The following is a 23,105-nucleotide window of genomic DNA, read 5'->3' on the forward strand; positions in this document are numbered from 1 at the left end:
AAAAAAAAGCCTTTTCGTTGTCACCACTAACCTCGATCGATTGGAGCATCGGGTGACTGGATAGCCCAATGAAATCTAGAGGGTGCATCAGAGAAGATGTATCAATCATGAATAGACCAGTCGAAAAACCTCTTCCAGTGCATTCTACCGACGCTGGGGGACTGATTTATGCTGTCCATGTTGTCAGCCCATTTATTGCTGCTCCTCGATCAGTTCATTGGGCTTCTTCGGCTAAGAAGATTTTCAATCAAATACGTTGTAGCTGACGAAAACACGGACCTATCTCCGGCTTACTCTCCTGATCACCGAAAGATGGACGAGGGCTTCTCTTACCTCAAAAACCCCTTTCCGTAGGTAAGGATCAACAGGATTGGTTGGGTAACTGGAAGCTGACTGATCAGCTCGAAAGAAGCCCGCAACGAATTCAGAATGATTAGGAAGGGCCGGACCTCTCTTGACCGAAGGCCTGACTTCTCTTCTCGAGCTCATGGACTTTGTTCATGGGGGGGCACTGAGCAAATCGACTACACGGAACAATCAAGCCCGAATTCCCCTAGATGGAAGAAGAATGTGGACAGATGGAACCAAAGAGGTCCCTGCTTAGCGCAGGCTACTTTTGAGCCCTAGATCAAGAATAAGGTGTCCCCTACACCGGACCGGAATCTCCATCCCGATTAGGAACCACAATAGTGATTCTCAATGGCTGGTTGTCTTTCAGAACCTGCTTCTGTGCTGACCAAGAAGCAGAACCAAAGCGAGCAGGCAGGACCAGTACCCTTAGTTGTTCTATACCTTGCAGGAGAAAGGAAAAAGTAGCCATTCGGGTATGAAGTTGCTTGCACATTGCCCCCCAACTCACACAGCTAGGTTTCGAGAGGGCTCTATCGATCTCCGGAACAGGGGAAGAAAGGGAGGAAGTGGGTGGTATCGTATATAAGATTAAGGACGCTTTTCGAAGTAATGTGACCGAAATATCGTAAGAGAAGAAAGAATTGAAAAGAGCCTATTCAGTTAGTCAGAAAGCTAGATCAAGAAAGCTGCGCCCAATAGAGCAACGCCTTGAGTAGACCGATAAGGTCTCGCGAAGCCGGTCACCGTACGCCTACGATCCTATCTGACTATTGAGGAGTTTGATCTTCTATCTTTTGTTCAATTGTGCGTGCTTTGCTTAACACATGCAATCGAAAGAATGTTCGATCATCAAACTTAGACTCAATGAAAGCTGCCGTTCACGTCAGGGTCCGAAGGAGATGTAGTCACTTTGAGTCTTTCTTCTAGATTGGGTTGGTGGTTAGTAAGGAAAGCCGGGTGTGGTGATCCGATCAACGAAAATCCATCCAGAAATGACATAGTAAGAATCGCACTAATCCGCGACCAGCAAGTTTTCCGAAACCAAACTGAATAGAATTGTGACTTTCAAAAAATGCTTGCTGAAAATCAAAGAAAGAAGGTCCATTTTCCCACGTAGTTCGTCGGTCAAACCTACGATTCTCTTCTTAATAGAGAGATCTTTTTCTAGTTAGACTTCTATCAATGCAATGAAAGAACCATCCCTTCCTATTTCTTTGTCCAGTCAGATAGAAATCTATAGATATATACCCAAAAGAGCCCTTCTTTACCACTTTAGGGGGTGGGGGTGAAGGGGGGGTTTACATACAACCGAGGCAAAGTGGTTTATGATTGAATCTCAGAGGCATTCTTATCATTTGGTAGATCCAAGTCCATGGCCGATTTCGGGTTCACTCGGAGCTTTGGCAACCACCGTAGGAGGTGTGATGTACATGCACTCATTTCAAGGGGGTGCAACACTTCTAAGTTTGGGCCTTCTATTTATCCTATATACCATGTTTGTATGGTGGCGCGATGTTCTACGTGAATCCACGTTGGAAGGACATCATACCAAAGTCGTACAATTAGGACCTCGATATGGTTCTATTCCGTTCATCGTATCGGAGGTTATGTTCCTTTTTGCTTTTTTTCGGGCTTCTTCTCATTCTTCTTTGGCACCTACGGTAGAGATCGGAGGTATTTGGCCCCCAAAAGGGATTGAGGTTTTAGATCCTCGGGAAATCCCCTTTCTTAATACCCCTATTCTCCTTTCATCCGGAGCAGCCGTAACTTGGGCTCATCATGCTATACTCGCGGGGAAGGAAAAACGAGCAGTTTACGCTTTAGTAGCTACCGTTTCACTGGCTCTAGTATTCACTGGCTTTCAAGGAATGGAATATTATCAAGCACCCTTCACTATTTCAGATAGTATTTATGGTTCTACCTTTTTCTTAGCAACTGGCTTTCATGGTTTTCATGTGATTATAGGTACTCTTTTCTTGATCATATGTGGTATTCGCCAATATCTTGGTCATCTGACCAAGGAGCATCACGTTGGCTTTGAAGCAGCTGCATGGTACTGGCATTTTGTAGACGTGGTTCGGTTATTCCTATTTGTCTCTATCTATTGGTGGGGAGGTATATGAGGGAACGAAACAGTGGATTGAGGAATGAAAGCTCGAAGACAAAGAGAACCCCAAAGAATTACTGCAGCTTTACCACTCCCTAATATACTCAATCTTCCACTTTCCTACCAAATCTCTCTTTATTCTGGCACATAAATGAAGGGATCGAAGATACTTTGGCGGATTATGTTCACCAAGAAATGACCCGAAATTGGATCTTGGTCTATTTGATATTGTTCTTTTTTTTCGATAAAAAATATGTTTTCTTGTCTCTCGTTTCTGAAGAATAAAATCGAAGAACCTAATGGATCTAACTTGAATTAGAATTCCGCTATGTGACTAGAGAAAAAGAAAATGCCAGTTAATGATGTCACACGAAAATAGAAAGCCAGGCAGGACAGTAACTGACCCGCCTTCTATCCTCGTGTGTGATAGGGCAGCCGAGAAGCTTCTGTGCTGTCCGGTGCTTACCAAAGCGCATACTCTACAAACCCGCTACTGGACTATTCTATTACTATTTCTACTATGGATTGATGGACTTATGGTTCTCCGCTTACGAGAGAATGGCTTTGCGTATAATGTATAATATTAAAATCTAGTAAGAGTTGAAATGGAATAGTGAGTTGCAGGGTATTCTCCAACAGTAAGAGCATATTCTAATTCAATTGCACTAACAGCGGGAGCTGCTGCCTAGTAAAGGGACTGGATTGGAAAGGTTTTTTGTTCTTTGATCCATTCCCTTGCGCTTGAACTAAGGGGATTGATGTCACTAGGCTTAATGGAATAGGTTCCAAAGGCTATCTAGAGTCGAGTAAGTCCTAAAGGATATCGCATAGCAAGCCTCCCTTGAAGGTTACGATCCTATTTCTGAGGGAATGATTTTTGCACAAGAAAGTAATACAGAAGACATCTTAGGAAGGGCGGCTATGTAGCAGTATTTTTCCTTTCTTACTGCAATCAGAAGTGGGACTATTTCTCGAAGGAGATGGGGGACGTCTCATCCGAGGGAATCAAACTCCCCTTGGGAGTCCTTTCCATCGGTCCCTTATGACCCGCCACCCTTACCAGCAGGCTCAGTTCCGTCTGTCCCGTCGTTACCATCCATTGGCAGTGATTATGAGGTGGAGCAGCCGGCTCCCATACAAGCACCAGTGGATGACACGATGGAAGCTGACAATAAACCCCATGGTTATTGGGCTATTCGCCGAATAATCATGGATTACTTGAAATCCGATATGGACACGCTCTTTGACCGACCCCCTTCTTACAGTAAATATCGTCGGGTCTTCGAGCTGGTAGTTGGACCCAATTGGAAGAGTAAAGCTAGACTCGTTGAGGTATTGGCGGATATAGCCAACAACCCGGCAAATAATCCTGTAAAAGAAAGGTCGCGTCAAATAATGAACGACATCTTCGAGCGGCAAATCAAGGAACGAGATCTTGACAGCTATGAATTTGAAGAATGATAATGTGGGATTTGTTGTCTTTGGTAGTTATTTTTTAGTTCACGGCATATTTGGGTATCCCCGGGATTCGGGACCCACCCATGAAGTCATCGGGGAGCTAAATCATTCATTTCGTTTTTATGTCTTATACCGTTGCAGCTAAAATAACGCAGGGAATCAATAGGCCAGCCCCGACTCCCGGTGTTCGAACTAGTCATTAATGGTCTCATTGGTACCCTTTTCTTTTTTCGGTATGCCGCTCCGCGAGCAAGGAGCGAAAGAACCAAGTGGGCTGTGGTCATGTCAGAATTTGCACCTATTTGTATCTCTTTAGTGATCAGTCTGCTAGTTTCTTTGATCCCACTCGGTGTTCCTTTTCCCTTTGCTTCCAATAGTTGGACCTATCCAGAAAAATTGTCGGCCTACGAATGTGGTTTCGATCCTTTCGGTGATGCCAGAAGTCGTTTCGATATACGATTTTATCTTGTTTCAATTTTATTTATTATTCCTGATCCGGAAGTCACCTTTTCCTTTCCTTGGGCAGTACCTCCCAACAAGATTGATCCGTTTGGATCTTGGTCTATGATGGCCTTTTTATTGATTTTGACGATTGGATCTCTCTATGAATGGAAAAGGGGTGCTTCGGATCGGGAGTAATCACTAGTGATAGGGCAAAAATAGGGAGGAAGGACAAAGGAAAGAGCGATGCCTACATTAAATCAATTGATTCGTCATGGTAGAGAAGAAAAACGGCGCACGGACCGTACTAGAGCTTCGGATCAATGTCCCCAGAAGCAAGGAGTACGCCCGCGTGTTTCAACGAGAACACCGAAAAAACCTAATTCAGCTCCACGTAAGATAGCCAAAGTACGATTGAGCAATCGACATGATATATTTGCTCACATTCCGGGCGAAGGTCATAATTCGCAGGAACATTCTATGGTCTTAATAAGAGGAGGTAGAGTGAAAGATTTGCCAGGTGTGAAATCCCATTGTATTCGAGGAGTAAAGGATTTGTTGGGAATTCCGGATCGAAGAAGAGGCAGATCCAAATATGGTGCAGAAAAACCCAAATCGATATGAATGGAGGATGCCTCTGGAACTTCTTTTTCTCAGTCAGGAGAGGTACGAAGTCACTCGCCCCTATTCGATAAGTAAAGGAGAGGGAACAACCACAACGTTATGCCCTAAAATTGAAACGGAGCCCTTCCGAATGACCTATAATGGAGTCTAATACACTAGACAAGAAAGGGAGAAACCGGGCCGACGAAAGAATACCGCCCGTCCGATTTCTTCGTCCGGTTTTATTTTACTTTTTACAGATATTTTGTTTCTAAGTTTCCGGACTTGCCCTTCGCACGATTCTCTCAAAAAATGCTTGTTCCAATCGGAACTGCATGAAAAGTAAAAAAAAAGGTTCTCTTATTTCTAGAGAATTCCTGTTGTATGGATGAAGGAGTTCAATTGGAAATTCTTAAGCCCGGAGATGGGAAGGTGGTTTCTTGTTTGGGAATCTTATCGTTAATATGGATTCCCCATAGTCTCGGTGTCTGAGGATTTAGAGGATCCTATATATAAGCACGATATGATTTCTTCATTATAGATTTCGATATTTTTCGATAAAAAGATGGATAGGATTTCTTACTTCCACTTCCTATAGGACATGAGGGCTTCAAGCCTATGCTAAGAGAGTAAGGTTCCTGTCTCGATCCTCTTTCTTCTTTTGCTTTCCCTGCAAAACTCTTCTCGGAAATTGATTGCTTTAAACTAAACAATAAAGAAATTCTCTTCCCTTAACTTAATAGGGGCAACTCCTACTTAAAAAAAGATCTATTACTTGAAACTTGTTTTACTATTTTTTTGTGGTAGTTGTCTGGACGTGGCCTTTCTTTCATTCCTTAGGTTAGGGAGTGAGAAGGAGGGCTAAGGGGAAAAGGGTGGCCCCCCCTACTTCCCCGATTGGAGAAAAGCAGTGCGGTTGTGTTTGCCTTTATACTTTACTTGGCAAGCGAAGGAAATGGCTGATTAACCCCCTCCTCACTAGGCTTCTTGAGTTAAGTTCTTTAGTGGACTTCTCCCGTTAGCTCAAAGTCAATCGAAGATAAAATGGAAAGGTTTCATCTCGTTCCCCCTAATGGGTCTACTTGGACTACTTGTTCGTCCTGTATTCAGAAAAGAAAGCGGAGAATAGGATTCCACTGATGCGATATGACGAACTGGACGACCCACGTCATTTGAATCAAGGCAAGGCAGGCCTAACAGAAAAGGGAATAAGGGGCGTATTAGACTTGAGAGAGCAGATAGGCGCGTAGCCCTGAACCAATCAACCTGCTTCGACCTATAGAGCTGAACCCAACTAAGCGCTTTGAATTAAAAGTTTCTTTTAAACAAAGCAATCCTCGGATCCCGATGGCATGGTGAGCAAGCTGTAACGAATCGGAAACCGCCAATATTTATTCCGCATTCATTGATCTGGAACCAAGGTACATGAGAGATATCGGGCTAAACATGCTGTCTTTTTTCCCTTGGAACTGGCTAGCTTGTTGAAGACATTATAGATAGAATAGATAGAAGCTCGGGGTAGAAAGAAAACCTGAGATCATGTTCTCCCTTGATCAATTCCCTTTAGCTTAGGGCGGGAATCTGAAGATGACCTGACTTTCCCCCTCCCCCCATTCCTTGTCACCTGCCAGTCATGTAGATTAAGTTCTTTGTTCTACTGTCTTTAAAAAGAGGAATCAATTCTTTTCTTGATTCCCATTTATATGTAGTAAGAAAAATGGAGACTGGGGCAAATCCATATCGCCGAATCACGTAAAAAGAAGATGTTATCAAGCTCCTAACTCCTAAACTTTATGTGAAGTGGAAGTGGCTATCGAACCTGAATCTCTTGAGAAAGCAGCTGAACTCGGATCCTCAGTCTTGCTTGGGTTGCTGGTTGATGTAATAGAATAGAGGTTAAGGGTTCATACTTGTCTCCCGATTCCATGGGGCTGGGTCAAGACCATTAGTACAATACCCGTCTTTCTCTCTCGCATCCAGACTCTTCCATGAACCCGAGGAGATACGGTGCGAAAGAATGAAGGATCCCCTTTTCTGGCTAAGAAAGGATTGGATCCCTTTTGTTTGATTAGATCTCAATCACTTAGATAATAGAGTAGAGTGTCTCACGCCTCTCTTCCAATGCCAATCCTCCGCCGATAGGATGGTTTTGATTGGCTTGAGGCTAATCTATCGCCAAATTAAGCCGACCGGCTAATTCTGGGCTAGCCATTTCCGCTGATCTTCCTTATTCCTATGGGCTGGTTGCTTCTTAGTGAAGGTGGGCTGGAAGTCAAAGCAAAGAAAGAAGCCACTACTCGGGTTACGTGTTCAGAGACGAGGTAAAAGGAACTTGTAACATGAACATCCAGCTCTGTCTACTAAATAAGACTATTCCAATCCAAAGAGAGGAGGCAAAGTCGCCAATTCCGGTTCTTCAAGCCGAGCGCCGACACCAAGCCAGTTGATGAATTGACTTCTCTATGCGGGACATGGAGTGTGGAGTAAAGCCCCCCTTTTCCTTTCTGGAAATACATAATTATCTCCTCGCTGGTTTATGCCCCGAGATGTGCCATACCTTTTCCGATCACAGGTATTGTCGAACCGTGTCTTTCAAAACCACCGCGTTGCTGGATTTCATAAACCTCTTCTTTTTTTATGCCTACGTTATAGTGGGATTTGCCCCATCCAAATAAATAAGTGGAAGCGGTTATGAAAATGTAACGAGGAAGGCCGCCTTGCAGTTGGTTCGTTCCAACCAAGTCTGATCCGCTTGCTAGTTTCCTGATCCCGGGAGAGGCAGGGGGAGGTCTTTGTCATGATCCCATAAATGTACTACAGGCTCCCCGCTATGGTATGGTTCCATCGAATATCGAATAAGGTAACTTAAAATCCTCTGCGGTCTATGGTCTTTCCGTTTATGTCCAGTTGCTGACATCATGAACGAAGTTGGGCATCATCGCTGCTCCCACACGAAGAAGGAAGCCAGAGGATAGAGGCGTTTCAATCTCAATGGTATGTGAGGCCGGGTTTGCTGTTTCTGTTATGGGCTTTATTTTCAGTTTGGCCTAACGAATAACGCTTATTGGTAAAGGTTCCCATTTTTAGTTATTTAGGTGTTAATTCAATAACGAATATCATAAGAGAGGAGGTCTAATCAGTTATTCATTGAGTCGACATAGTTAGCTTATTATGATTAAGATTCTGCTTTTCACTTTGTGAAGATTCTGTTGGTGTTCAGTCTACCGCCCCCTCTTAAGGGGCTTAGTACAAGATCTCAAATCAGGTTCCCCCTCTTTCGTCAATTAGTTGATCGAGAAACCTCTGCCCAATAGAGCAACGCCAAGAGTGGATCAGGCCATATGCTTGAGTGGTTTAGCCCGCGAAGCCGGTCACCGGTAGGCCTAAGATCCTCTTTTTGACAGAAGAGCCGAAAACCTGATTAAGCTGTGCCGAAATGATCTTGCCGTGCTGCTATTACCCTAAACAAAGTAGAGTCAATGTGAAAGAAAGGTACCTATCGAGCTCTAAGATAAAGTTAGTAGAGTGGTCTGCTCCTCTAACTCGAAATGAAAATATCGTAGGAGAAGAAAAGAAAGTGGATCTAGTGCAGAACCTCAACCAACCGGTGGATCCGCCTTTCTTCGCGCTGACTCTGCGTCAAGTGAGATGTGTGATAGCTGGCATGTTTACCAGCAGCTAATTGTGCTATGAAAGGATTTGGGTCTCTAACGTAGAAAACGATCGATCAAGTCAATGCTTCGGTTTCGGTAGGACTAGCATACCCCAGTCGCTAGCTTTAGTAAACAAACTATTTAACCTCCCGATCTGGTTAGCAGAGCGCACCAGAAGTCAATAAAGAAGGACTCGAGATCCCGAAAGAAGAGCGGCATGCTCGCATAAATGCTATTATGTAGTCAGTCTCGAATCTCTCCCTTATGTGATTACTTCGTCGATCAATCTCAAACTGGTGGAATTATTATAGTCAAAGGAAAAGAGGGAAATTCTCCAGTTTCTACTACTGTAGGGCCGACATCCTACTTCCTGGTCTACTGGCCACATTAGATACATCATTATCCCGCTGCATGAACCAACGTCTACCAATGGAAAGGCCAAGAAGAAGGGCCCATTATGGCAGATCCTGAGCGAAGGCTTTGAGAGATACATGCTTGTGTTTACTGCAGGAAGGGAGTTGGGAAGCGTTTATACGCTGATCCGGAGGCGAGGCATGCTACCGAACACAAAGGTTAAATTAAAGGAAAGAAAGACAATAAAGCCAGTAGTTGTGCCGATCTTGTTCGCCTGAGCGAATTTGTTAATTCAAGGAGATCCGGTGGTATTCAACCCCAGGCCAACGGCCAATTCTAGTCCCTTAACAACCACATCCGGATTCGTTGAGACATCAAATCAGTCCGAAGACACTAAAGGAAGATGTGGAAAGGGCTCATTATTACTTATTCTATTTTCTCCAGAAAGAGGAAGAAGAGTGTACAACAGATACATTCATCCCATCCAACAAAGACTTTTTCTACAATTATCAAGAGCTAGACCTATTCTCCAGCAATAGATTACGAGGGCTAGACCTATTGATCATAACGGTCCGCTACCCCCCTCAATTGATCCTTTCAGGCAAGGCTCTAAGCGAATCAACTCATTTGTGAACGAGTTTAAGGCTTTGACCGATCAATTCTATGTCCAAAGGAATGAAATCTGAGGCTGAAAGCTTCCGGTGAGTATGCAGGTTCTAGTATGAAAGTTACGGAAGACCTGTGTAAGGGCATGCGGAGTTGGAACCTCACTGGCTTGGCTTAAGAATGCCAACTCACTTTGATAGCCGAGAGAAGCCATCTCTATGGACGAGAGTTTCGGATGCGCTAAGTGACAATGGCTAGATCTTCGTTGCAGTCTTGAAGCTAGCGTTTTACTTCCATTACTGGACGGAATTCGCTAGCGACGATGCAAACCTTATCCCTTTCTTCCCTCAACGATTGGTAGCATTTCATTCCTCCCTGAAGTTCCAATAAAGAAAGAGTCTACAATGAAGGTCAGCTGGCAGGTGTGACCACTTCCCGTGCTCGCCCAATATAGTCTAGTAGAGTAGAGCTCAGACGCTTCCCATTGTCCGTCTGGTTGATGAAATAGGGGTTCCCGGTGAAAAAGAGGAGAGAAGGTGAGAACTCTCAATCGAAGGCGTACAATCATGCTTCCCTTCACTTTGCTTGTTTCATACAGGACTCTTCTTTCTTTAAGGAACGGAACCCTCTTGAATCAATTGACTAGCCGAGATAGATGAGTTTCATAAAAGATGATTCTTTCGTATATTTCGTAGAAAAGGTATCCTACCGATCGGAAGTCTTCGTTGGGACCCTTTCAACCATCTTCCTTTTTCAAGAAAGCTAGTATCCTATTTCTTTAATAAGAAAGAGCGCTAGCGAGCTTCTATTCTCTCCGTAAAGTCACCGCCGTACTAGTTATCTGAACCCGAACAACTGGTCTTAAAGAAAACGAATGAAGTACCGAACGAGTGGAATAAACGAACGGAATACTTGAAGTGAGTCTAACGAGTAAGACAACGCCGGAAACCTAACTAGGAATCAAACTAGTCTTCTCCCTTATTTCTTTTATGAACTCACTGACTCCTTTTTCCTTCTCCCCCACTTCGTTCCTTTCCAGTGAGTCAAGCGAGTCTGTTTCGTTCCTCTTTCTTCAAAGAGTGGCTAATTCCCTTCTTCCGCTTTGGTTGGTTTATCCTATCCCTTTAGTACATCTCGGGCGATGAGAGAACCTTCCATACTTGTTTCTTAAGTAAGGACAGATATTCAGTAACAACTTCTTACCAGACAAAGGACTTGGGTTCGATCGGACTATTTGGTTAGTTTGAGGATTCTCACTTCCCTTCTTCGAGCATAGCATGAAGCTACCGAAGGAGTGAAACGACTCTTTTCACTCGACTAATCATCCGTCAGACATCAAGAACAAGGTACGTAAGTCACTGTCCTGTTAAGGAGTGAAACCCAGGTACGTGTAGTCACTCATAGCTGGCTATATGAGTGAGTACTCCCACTCTTTATTGACTAGAAAGGCTATCGAATCAGAGAAAGAAGTAGTAGTTCTTACTAGACTTACACTATGACGGCTAAGAAAGTCGCGTTTCACGAGTCATACGTAATTAGCCAAGAACGGGCGTTATAAAAGAAAGCCAATTATCAGCCTTAGAATCAAAGAATTTTGGTAATTTACCATATCCAGGATAGACCGAATGAGTTGAACGTAGTGAAACGAAAAGCTCTCAGCTATATGAGTAAATGAGTAAGTACGTACCTACATTGACTACGTGAAAGCAATAAGACTCTGAATCGCTCGTATCCCATACCCATGGGCTACTTCACTGGTACAGTAGATAGTTAAGAAAGAGAGCTTAAGGTGCTAACATCTAATTGTAAGGTAAAGGCGTTAGCTCCCCTCGCTTCGCTCGACTTGCTTCGTTTCTTTAGCAGCTACGGAAGAGCTCGCTCGAACAAGCAAGGGCTTCACTATTTGTGAGTTTTCCGTTCCGCATCAGCAGCCTATAGCAGGAGCAGCAGGTGTGGAAGGTCTTACTTTGGAAGCCGCTAACGCTAATACAGCTAGCGCTCAATCAGTTTGATTAGTAGCGACGCGAAGTAAGAATACAAAATCCGCTGCTTTAAAGAGGAGGACTGATGCTGTCAGCTCAGATAGAATTGGAAATGATTAATCTGGTTTCGTGGCTTCCTTTGTCCCATGGGAAAGACGCTAAGGCTTCCACCCTTGCCTTCTTGCTGGAGTTTTCTTGCTAGGAAGAGAGAAAGTTAGACAAGAATTATCATAGATAAGATAGATTCGTTCTGCCCTTTGCTTTTCTAGTAAAGTGAGGTAAGCTTAGCCTTGTGTGACCTGAAGTCGGCGACAGCCGGGATACCAGAGGGCATAAATTCCAATCTGACTTCAGAAGCAAAAGTCAAAAGTCTTTCTCCAATCAAAAGGATATAGAAAGTGATCCGTTGATCAAGATATAAAAGCGGAAGCAAGAAGTGGTATCGTATATAAGAAAAGGAAGCATTTAGGAGTGATCTATTCAATAATATCATAAGAAAAGAATTAGCAAGTAAAGTAGTACGCCCGGTAGGTTCTACCACTTCAGAGCCAAAAGATCATTAGTGAAAGAAGGACCAAGGAGGAGTAGGAGCGTAAGCCACTCGACAGGAGAGGAGCGAAGACAGACAGAATCGAAAAAATTAGTTCATGCCACGACGATCTATATGGAAGGGCTGTTTTGTTGATGCATTCCTCTTGATAATGAAAAAGAAGAGAGATCTTCTTTTGAACAGGCAATTTGGGTCACGTAGATCTTCTATTTCGCCGGAATTCGTTGATTGCTCCGTACGAATTGACAATGGAAAAACTCCTGTTCGTTGTAAGATTACTGAAGGAAAGGTTGGTCAACAATTTGAAGAGTTTGCTTCTACACGGAAACGAAGACTTTCGAGAACAAATATTAAACCGGGAAGAAAAAAGGGAATAAAGAAAGTCTAAGCGCATATGGCACGAAAAGGAAATCCGATTTCGGTAAGACGTGATCTTAAGAAATCAAATAGAAAAGCAATGAACAAATCCCTCCGTTTATCTTTCCTACTCCTTTTTTCATTGCAAATCTATTTGATTTGTGTGAAACTGGGAATTCGAGATCTTTTTTGGGAGTTTCTACAAAGGCTTGGATCCCATTTAGGAGGGCGGTGTTTCTCCATTTTTTTATTAAGGTTGGGTCTCCCCGGGAGTATGGCCTTAACTCTCGTTCTTGCGCTTCAATCACTTTTTATGGAATCCCCCATGTTCATGCAGCCCTCAGTATCGGATTCTGGTGCAGGTTCTTCTACCTCATTTCCCAAGATGGAGTGGGAATTAGCTCTAGATCTTCCTGATAATGAAATTGCACCAGAATCTCTACGAAACCATATGAAGGAAGGATTACGGTATCTGGTGAATATCGGACGGCGAAAAGTGCTGTCTGAGAAACAATTCGAAGACTTTATCGAGCCCTTAGCTTTAGAAAGGGCATCGATAGGGTTTTCAAAAGCTCTACTTGAAAGAATCAAATCCCTGCAAATTGAGCACTACAATAAGGGGGATCATGTTCTTTTTTCTTTAAAGAAAGATAAAGAGAAACTTTACTCCATCGTCTGGGAGTATGCTCCTTAGAACCACTTCTTCTTCTTCCACGAAGATTCAGAAAAAACCGAGCTTGGATGGAACTGAACAAGATTTGGCGAACGAATACAAAGGTAAAAGGCTTTATTATTAAGAGAGTCAAAGGAGGTTATTCAGTTACTATCATAGACTTTTCAACCTAAGATGGATAAAGAGTGGGCAAGGACTTTTTCTTTGTTCTCTGTTCCGTTCCTGATGTTCAACTAGTCATTAATGGTAGGCTTCATTGGTACCCTTTTCTTTTTTCGGTATGCCGCTCCGCGAGCAAGGAGTGCCACGCACGAGCGAAGCGAAAACAAAGCAGGGGGAATTATTCGCAGGGAGAAATCCTTTGATTGCGTATTGAATATAGATCCATGTCTTTCTTGTTCCACTAGCTAGGACAAAATTCTCAGATGTCCCTTTCGTTATTACAACCTTCTTTTTTGATGTCAAAGACCAGAAGCTATGCGCTAATTCTCATTGGATCTCGGTTGTTCTTAACAGCGATGGCTATTCATTTAAGTCTTCGGGTAGCACCATTAGATCTTCAACAAGGTGGAAATTCTCGTATTCTGTATGTACATGTTCCTGCGGCTCGGATGAGTATTCTTGTTTATATCGCTATGGCTATAAACACTTTCTTATTCCTATTAACAAAACATCCCCTTTTTCTTCGCTCTTCATCCCGAACTCTATCAACAATTTATTTCTAATTTAGGTAACTCGCTCATGGAGTAATGGAACACCAAGATACTTACTTACCCAGGTTAGATGTAAGAGAGAACCCAAACTCCCGCTTGCTTATTCCTCTCCTTTACTTATCGAATAGGGGCGAGTGGCTCCGCTCCTCTGGAAAGATTTTTAGAACAATAAACCCGTGTCTTCAACTTGCTTACCTTCTGCCCCAAAAAACAAAAAAGTTCCAGGCACTCACTGATAATGTGAACCTGGTCCATAGATGCTTCCGCAAACAAGTTCGAGTTCCCCGCCATCACCTCGCCTAGATCCGGGGCTTTATACCCTAAAGTTGCAGAGGAAAGTTTCAGCCGAGGTAGGATATCCATCATATCCATACGAACAAAGCAGCGCAGGTAGCAGTGGTTTACGTAGGGGGCTCGACTTTCCCCTTTGTCAGCATATCCGCCGGGAGCAAGAGCATATCCAAGTCCCATATTCAGTATAATCAGATCTAGTAACGCTCACTACTAAGGCGAAAGAAAGGAGCAAGATACGGCCGGAGATTCTCGCACAGGAACAAGCGTAGACCCGTAGCTCGCCTTTCACTCAGTAAGAAGTGCTTTTCTTGGCGAAGCGAGGAAGCACAGTTGCGCGCTTCTCCATAGCCCCTCTATACTCTGTTGGCTATTAGTACCAAGCGCCTGACTTGGAAGCTTGCTGTGTAATTTCATGTGGAATCTTTGACTGGGTCAGCTTGCCCTTGCTTGTCTTTTCCTCACGGATCCCCTAGAAGGGGTGACATATGGATCTCCGATCTACCTCAGGCTTCTGACTCCCCCTATTCTGATTCATAAGGCCCGCTAACCGAGCTCATCAATCAAAACAAAGGGGCTCCCTCAGCTTTCTGGTCCAATCAGATCTACCTCGCCCTATCAAAAGGGAAGAGTGAGAAAGAGGAGATAGGCCTTCTTCAATACCAATCAACTTCAAGTATGTGGTAGAATCCAATTGCTGCTGAAACCCATCAATCCTGTGATTCTTCTATCCCCAGCCCAAGGGAATCCAGTAAAATCAAAAGAAAGGACATCGCGAGGTAGAGTGAAGAGTTGCTTCCCCTCTTCTAATATAATAAGGGGGGCGTTTCGCATTCTAAAATGCCCATTTCCAGTCTCCTACGCCGCCCAACGAGGAGCTATTGGTGAGGAAAGAAGAGTTCGCTTCCCGTTTCCCGTCCCAGCCCAGTCAACGAACAACAACGATTTGGGAACTCGCCCTTTAGGTACGTCTTGTCTGCTGTCAGTATACCTCGTTTTCAAAGACTTAACAAATGAAATAGAATGCACTGCCCCATAGGCCCGGGACTAGGACTACTACTTCTATTTCTATTATGGGGATGAAGAGACTGGGAGTGAGATATCCCGACATGTCAACAAGGAAGAGTCACTCCGTCCCCTTTCCTATTGTGGTATGACCGATGATTCACAGGTGGAAAAAGAGGATTTCATGATCCCTTAGCCCCTCTCTTCGCTATCTGTCAGGAGATGAAGAGTTTTGCTCGTTGTTGGTTCTTTTCCTTCTCGCTTTTGATTATCCGACTTCGTTCTGCGCTAGCCCTACTTACTATATTCTAATTAGAATTAGAATCAAGGCTGGTCAATGACTCGGGAAGCTGCCCCCTTCCTACTGGGGTTGGTTCCGACTAGTCGGTTTTTGGTGCTCTTTTCCCGGTCCGAGTCATCGATCGAGTCCATTCCTGGCTAATTCGCGCATTGATAGAATAAAGGAAGGCAGTTTGCTGATTGAGCCGGGAGTTGGAGTTAGGCGGAACCTGGAACATAGTGAGTAGCGGTTACGGCAACAGCCTTTGAGCGGTGGGACGATGAGAAGCCCAATCTGGAGAGAGACAAGCCGGTTTTGAATCTGAGTAATGGACGAGATATGGGGAAGTGCTAATCAGAGCTTTTTCAATCCATCCATGCAGCGCATTATCATATAAGAATGAGGCTCTCGACCCACATCATCGATGCTAAGCCGGAAGCCCCAATTGAGTCAGTAGTTCGGGGAGATGGAACGGTAAGCTACGGATGTTAGAGAGTGCCATCCCCGAAAAGAAGATCTCCTTACCTTATAGGGGACACTGAAAACCAACCAAATCATGTGGACAATCTTGAAATCCCAAACAGGAGGCCCTAAAGTAGCTCGTTCGGGCAGGCACTTTGCTGCTATCTGAAATCAATCAGTCAGCGGAAGCCGAAGCTGCGAAATCCGCATAGTTGAAAAAATCTATGTTTACGTACGGGCGCAGGTACTACGGGAATGGGAAGGGTACAAACAAAGACCCCCAATGACCAAACCATAGGCCCTATAACAAGAACAAGAAGGGTGTCAAAGCCCGGCCCTCGATCTGTGATTTGGATTTGATCAAGTCCGCATTAGAAACAAGACATCACGGGACCTACCCTAAAGATGAATGAGCCATGTAACCACTCTTCCCCAACCCCAAGTGGTCAGCGCAGAGACAAGATGCTTACAAGGGAGTGAGCGCATTGGAGTCTCTCCTCGTTGCTAGTCCGAGACCTGGGTCTAAAGAGCCTAATCCAGTACAGATCAGATCATAAATCGCTCTACGCTTTGAGCCGGCTAAGTCTTTCAAGTCCACTGATGCCTTTCTCTCACCATCTTTTCTCTTCCTTCAACCCGGATGACAACAGTTCCAGTGAGACCAGCTTCATCAATAGCAGGGTCTTAGCTTAAGATAGAAAACTAAAGGTTGCACGTGCTGGGGTTGGGATTCTTTCTTATTTATATATAGCAAATTCCTCGCTGGCCGATCTCCCCTTTCACCTGGTTCTATTCCAAAATATATTTCCCGATGTGATTACTTTATTTTTACCCGAGGTTGAATCAATTGTTTCAGCTCTGGTTCAAATGGTTTCAGGGGTTGGTTAGGAAAGGCTTATCCGCTGTTCTAGAGTCGTGTTAGGTGGGAATTCTCATTTTTTTTTCCGTGGTGAGGTTGACGTTCAAGAGAAAGAGATTCATATTCAAGTTCCCCCAGGCCAAGGGGGGCAATCAAGCCTTTTTGGTTCAGCTAGCCCAAAGTGAGTCGGAATTTCAACTGGCAATAAGGAGATTGGTTAAAAGAAAGCCTTAAGCGCAAGCACTAAGGGAATCCCATTAGAAAGCATTAAATTAGCATTAGCAAGGACGGTTGGTAGTTGGTAAACTAAAGAAGAACTAGGCTATGGCTCAACTTGCAGCAAGTCTAGACTTCCCTGGCTTAGCAGGAGGAATTGGATATTGAACCCTTTAGTCTGGGACTTAAGGAAGTTACGGAGGAAAGCACTAACGGTATAACAATAGGGAAGAGGCTTGTTTAGCATAGGGCTAAAAAGAAGCCCTATAAGCTGAAATATAGTACCCGTAAACCCCTTAGTTCCTCTTCTTTACCTAGGGGGCGGCTTTGAAAGAAACAAACAAAAAGGCTACTTACTAGCTTTGCGATAGGAGCTTGCGCGTGGGCCCAAGCTCTATAGGAAAGAAAATAGCATAGAACATAGAAGCGGCTACTCTTTTGCGTTAGGAGTTATGTTATTGTCGTTTAGTTTAGCTTTCATTTAGGAGTGATCCTTATCGCAATCAAGCTGTGTCAGTTCCTATTGCTCTAAGACTGACAAGACAATAGGATAAGGGAAGTCAGGAAGGGAACCATAGAAAGGATAAAGGCTGCTGGTAGAGCCAGAGAAGAATCCGGAAAAGGGATTGGAGGCAGATCCGGACCCGAACGAAAGAGCTCTGCGGCGGTCGGTCTCTCACTTCATCTCGATGGTATTGTAGTCTAGTTTGAAAGGAACTAACTCAAGGACTGAGAAGCTCGAACGAGCAGCAGCTGCCATGCCTTGAAATGAATCCCAACAACCGGAGAGATAGATAGATGGAGCGGATAGAAGAACTGGCCTACCTCCCCTAACTGCAACTGTTATCGCTGGTTGAACCGGCTAAGCCACCTCCGCTATATAAGCTTAATTAGCTCGCCTCGTCGAAATACATTTTTGGGACGTATTCTCTGTCATATTCCAGCAGAGTCAAGGCCCATTTTGCTAATCGGATAGAATCTTCGGTTAAAGGCAAGACTGCTTTGGTCATCAAATCTTTGTTTGATAGGACCGACTCTGGATATCAATTTGATTTGGTGTTCAAGTAGGTAGTGCCTTAACTTTTTCCACTTCGAAAGCTTCACCATACGGGAATGCCACATTCACTCGCTTTCGAGGACTTCCAACAACACTGGCTGAGGAAGGAAGCTAATTCCTTGCTTCAGGAAAGCAGCTAAAACAAAGAAATAGACAGACTTAGACGAGGGCATCTTGAACCCCTCTCCCTACGGTCGAGTTAGCCCATGACCTCAAGATCAAGAAGAGCCAGCCATACATAGAAGACAAGGGAAGACCTTGCTCGACCAAATGAATGTAGCAGCAGCATCATGAGATAGAACCCGGTCCTGTCCCGGCTGTCCATCTGTGGAACATGGGGCTGAAGACCTCTAGAGTACCTACTAGAAGAAAGACAGAACCACTTGGCTAGGGGGACAAAACCATTTGGAGGAAGAAGCAGATGGAAGACAGGGTCACTTGTGAAAGAACTAGCCGAAGGGGACCATCACAGGCGGTGGATGACAGGCTAGCTCACCAAGAACATCAGGAGAGGTTGGGGAAGACTTGGCTGCGGCAAGTCAAGGAGAGGTTAGGTCAAGGACAGAAGTCCCATCAATCAGAAGAAAAGGATGTTCCAGGAAAGAGGGGAACAAGGATATCCAAAAGAATAGGCCTTGAAGCATGAATGAGGGGAGACCGGTCTAAGGGCTGCAAGATATGCTAAAAGGTTTAATCAGTCCACTAAGGGATGACCTCTTCTACATGATTTCAGCGAAGTGTTCAAGTCAAGGACTTAGGCGATCAAAGAAAAGAAGACTTGAAAGAAAAGCCTTCTCCACAGCAAAGGCATCCATCCAATACAGATAAAGCGTCATATACAATGAATCTATCCTTTGGAAACCACCTATTCCTCTCATCGACTACCTTCACTAGGGTCAAGATTCATGGTTTTCTAAGGGCGGCCCATTTTCCTTTGATGGAGCAAGGGATTGCTTTCGTCTCTTTCCTTCTGGGCCAGGAATGGAAGTTGTCGTTAAGCTTGGATCAATCGATAGTGTGCTTATCGCTCTACTTCGCTTGATTCTCATGCCAGTGGACTCGTCGCTCAGCTTTAGGCCTTATTAGCTTAATTTCTGAAGTGAACATGAAGTCCGAATTGAATAGATACTGAGAAAGCGTCTTTCGTGATGAAAGTAGCAAGTTCGGATTCAGGATTGAGAAAGAAATCAGCAAAGCGCAGCTGGAGCTGAATCTATTTTAGGAGGCGTAGGGTAGGCTCTTTGGATAGATTGACTGGCTTAAGCCGATGAACCTGCTTCTACCACTGACGAGCTAATTCGGACTATGCCTAACTAGAGGAAGAAAATCACCTGATCTTGGCTCGGCATCTTTTGAAAGGGAATCCAATATCTGGTAAGAAAGGTCGACTCGAAGCGGAGAAGCTAGAGCTCACTCGACCCGGGAGGAAGTTTCATTCCAAACAGCTCAACGTTTGAGCTAGGAGATGGGCTTTTAGACCTGGAGTTTCAAACTGACCTTTTGGGATCGGAGTTGCAAACAGCTTGACCTTACTTAGGTAAGGTTGGGTAGGGAGGTCTTCCCACTTCCTCTTCCCATTCATTAAAGGGTGCTAAGACGAACTTCGAATAGAAAGTTGACTACTATTATTAATTGCAATCATAATCATTTTAGACTTATTCAATAAAAGAGAAGCCTATATCTATCTGCCTACTGTGAATAATGCTTCACTCCAAGGCAGCTTATTAGAGCATTGAATTGACCTCTAGTATCTCATCACTTATCAGATGGTTTTAACAGGCTTTCTACTAAATCAAAAGACTACTCGCTCTTAAGGCTTCTTTCGAAGAAGCCAATTCGATGCACTTCCTTGATTGACCGAAAGGCAGGTCCAAGCAGAGACAACTTTTGCTGACCTCAGATGCATGTGTTAAGCATATAACTAGCGAGCTAACCATACTTCGGATATCGCCCCTATTCGATAAGGCAAGGCCAGTCGCTGGATTAATACTAAAAAACGGACCATTCCTTATCAGCTAACTTTTGGCTAAGGGACTGCCGGAAAGGATAAAGTCAACCCATGCGCCAATCGCCCCCATCTTACTTCTCCGAGTTCGTTATATTAATATTTATATATATAGAAAGTTGCCGGGTTTTCACAATGAATAGGAGGGGGGGCGGGCGATTCATCTTTGAGCTATTTTGCTTGGCCACTGCCACTAAAGAAATAGTCTTTTTTCGTTTTTACCAAGATAACAAGATAATGAGCTAGCCACAAAAGCTATCACTGAAAGAAGCCGCAGCTGGCTTAAAAAAAAAGCCTTTTCGTTGTCACCACTAACCTCGATCGATTGGAGCATCGGGTGACTGGATAGCCCAATGAAATCTAGAGGGTGCATCAGAGAAGATGTATCAATCATGAATAGACCAGTCGAAAAACCTCTTCCAGTGCATTCTACCGACGCTGGGGGACTGATTTATGCTGTCCATGTTGTCAGCCCATTTATTGCTGCTCCTCGATCAGTTCATTGGGCTTCTTCGGCTAAGAAGATTTTCAATCAAATACGTTGTAGCTGACGAAAACACGGACCTATCTCCGGCTTACTCTCCTGATCACCGAAAGATGGACGAGGGCTTCTCTTACCTCAAAAACCCCTTTCCGTAGGTAAGGATCAACAGGATTGGTTGGGTAACTGGAAGCTGACTGATCAGCTCGAAAGAAGCCCGCAACGAATTCAGAATGATTAGGAAGGGCCGGACCTCTCTTGACCGAAGGCCTGACTTCTCTTCTCGAGCTCATGGACTTTGTTCATGGGGGGGCACTGAGCAAATCGACTACACGGAACAATCAAGCCCGAATTCCCCTAGATGGAAGAAGAATGTGGACAGATGGAACCAAAGAGGTCCCTGCTTAGCGCAGGCTACTTTTGAGCCCTAGATCAAGAATAAGGTGTCCCCTACACCGGACCGGAATCTCCATCCCGATTAGGAACCACAATAGTGATTCTCAATGGCTGGTTGTCTTTCAGAACCTGCTTCTGTGCTGACCAAGAAGCAGAACCAAAGCGAGCAGGCAGGACCAGTACCCTTAGTTGTTCTATACCTTGCAGGAGAAAGGAAAAAGTAGCCATTCGGGTATGAAGTTGCTTGCACATTGCCCCCCAACTCACACAGCTAGGTTTCGAGAGGGCTCTATCGATCTCCGGAACAGGGGAAGAAAGGGAGGAAGTGGGTGGTATCGTATATAAGATTAAGGACGCTTTTCGAAGTAATGTGACCGAAATATCGTAAGAGAAGAAAGAATTGAAAAGAGCCTATTCAGTTAGTCAGAAAGCTAGATCAAGAAAGCTGCGCCCAATAGAGCAACGCCTTGAGTAGACCGATAAGGTCTCGCGAAGCCGGTCACCGTACGCCTACGATCCTATCTGACTATTGAGGAGTTTGATCTTCTATCTTTTGTTCAATTGTGCGTGCTTTGCTTAACACATGCAATCGAAAGAATGTTCGATCATCAAACTTAGACTCAATGAAAGCTGCCGTTCACGTCAGGGTCCGAAGGAGATGTAGTCACTTTGAGTCTTTCTTCTAGATTGGGTTGGTGGTTAGTAAGGAAAGCCGGGTGTGGTGATCCGATCAACGAAAATCCATCCAGAAATGACATAGTAAGAATCGCACTAATCCGCGACCAGCAAGTTTTCCGAAACCAAACTGAATAGAATTGTGACTTTCAAAAAATGCTTGCTGAAAATCAAAGAAAGAAGGTCCATTTTCCCACGTAGTTCGTCGGTCAAACCTACGATTCTCTTCTTAATAGAGAGATCTTTTTCTAGTTAGACTTCTATCAATGCAATGAAAGAACCATCCCTTCCTATTTCTTTGTCCAGTCAGATAGAAATCTATAGATATATACCCAAAAGAGCCCTTCTTTACCACTTTAGGGGGTGGGGGTGAAGGGGGGGTTTACATACAACCGAGGCAAAGTGGTTTATGATTGAATCTCAGAGGCATTCTTATCATTTGGTAGATCCAAGTCCATGGCCGATTTCGGGTTCACTCGGAGCTTTGGCAACCACCGTAGGAGGTGTGATGTACATGCACTCATTTCAAGGGGGTGCAACACTTCTAAGTTTGGGCCTTCTATTTATCCTATATACCATGTTTGTATGGTGGCGCGATGTTCTACGTGAATCCACGTTGGAAGGACATCATACCAAAGTCGTACAATTAGGACCTCGATATGGTTCTATTCCGTTCATCGTATCGGAGGTTATGTTCCTTTTTGCTTTTTTTCGGGCTTCTTCTCATTCTTCTTTGGCACCTACGGTAGAGATCGGAGGTATTTGGCCCCCAAAAGGGATTGAGGTTTTAGATCCTCGGGAAATCCCCTTTCTTAATACCCCTATTCTCCTTTCATCCGGAGCAGCCGTAACTTGGGCTCATCATGCTATACTCGCGGGGAAGGAAAAACGAGCAGTTTACGCTTTAGTAGCTACCGTTTCACTGGCTCTAGTATTCACTGGCTTTCAAGGAATGGAATATTATCAAGCACCCTTCACTATTTCAGATAGTATTTATGGTTCTACCTTTTTCTTAGCAACTGGCTTTCATGGTTTTCATGTGATTATAGGTACTCTTTTCTTGATCATATGTGGTATTCGCCAATATCTTGGTCATCTGACCAAGGAGCATCACGTTGGCTTTGAAGCAGCTGCATGGTACTGGCATTTTGTAGACGTGGTTCGGTTATTCCTATTTGTCTCTATCTATTGGTGGGGAGGTATATGAGGGAACGAAACAGTGGATTGAGGAATGAAAGCTCGAAGACAAAGAGAACCCCAAAGAATTACTGCAGCTTTACCACTCCCTAATATACTCAATCTTCCACTTTCCTACCAAATCTCTCTTTATTCTGGCACATAAATGAAGGGATCGAAGATACTTTGGCGGATTATGTTCACCAAGAAATGACCCGAAATTGGATCTTGGTCTATTTGATATTGTTCTTTTTTTTCGATAAAAAATATGTTTTCTTGTCTCTCGTTTCTGAAGAATAAAATCGAAGAACCTAATGGATCTAACTTGAATTAGAATTCCGCTATGTGACTAGA

General features: G+C 44.1%; 4 protein-coding genes across 4 annotated transcripts; all 4 read left to right on the forward strand.

Annotated features, from left to right (window-relative positions):
* Positions 1 to 988: 988 nt before the first annotated feature.
* Positions 989 to 2,768, forward strand: LOC127744644 (cytochrome c oxidase subunit 3). Its single transcript, XM_052256773.1, has one exon. The coding sequence runs from the start codon at positions 1,677 to 1,679 to the stop codon at positions 2,472 to 2,474; it is 798 nt and encodes a 265-aa protein (XP_052112733.1). The 5' UTR covers positions 989 to 1,676; the 3' UTR covers positions 2,475 to 2,768.
* A 1-nt stretch (position 2,769) lies between these two features.
* Positions 2,770 to 4,555, forward strand: LOC127744646 (NADH-ubiquinone oxidoreductase chain 3). The gene has a single exon (XM_052256775.1). It carries the CDS (start codon positions 4,199 to 4,201, stop codon positions 4,553 to 4,555), a length of 357 nt encoding a protein of 118 aa, XP_052112735.1. The 5' UTR covers positions 2,770 to 4,198.
* LOC127744645 (ribosomal protein S12, mitochondrial) lies at positions 4,464 to 8,750 on the forward strand. Its single transcript, XM_052256774.1, has one exon. It carries the CDS (start codon positions 4,604 to 4,606, stop codon positions 4,979 to 4,981), a length of 378 nt encoding a protein of 125 aa, XP_052112734.1. The 5' UTR covers positions 4,464 to 4,603; the 3' UTR covers positions 4,982 to 8,750.
* Positions 8,751 to 21,296: 12,546 nt separating this feature from the next.
* Positions 21,297 to 23,076, forward strand: LOC127744641 (cytochrome c oxidase subunit 3). Its single transcript, XM_052256770.1, has one exon. The coding sequence runs from the start codon at positions 21,985 to 21,987 to the stop codon at positions 22,780 to 22,782; it is 798 nt and encodes a 265-aa protein (XP_052112730.1). The 5' UTR covers positions 21,297 to 21,984; the 3' UTR covers positions 22,783 to 23,076.
* The last annotated feature ends 29 nt before the right edge of the window (positions 23,077 to 23,105 follow it).

This window comes from Arachis duranensis, unplaced genomic scaffold, assembly GCF_000817695.3.
Source record: "Arachis duranensis cultivar V14167 unplaced genomic scaffold, aradu.V14167.gnm2.J7QH unplaced_Scaffold_73212, whole genome shotgun sequence".
Classification (NCBI taxonomy): Eukaryota; Viridiplantae; Streptophyta; class Magnoliopsida; order Fabales; family Fabaceae; genus Arachis; species Arachis duranensis.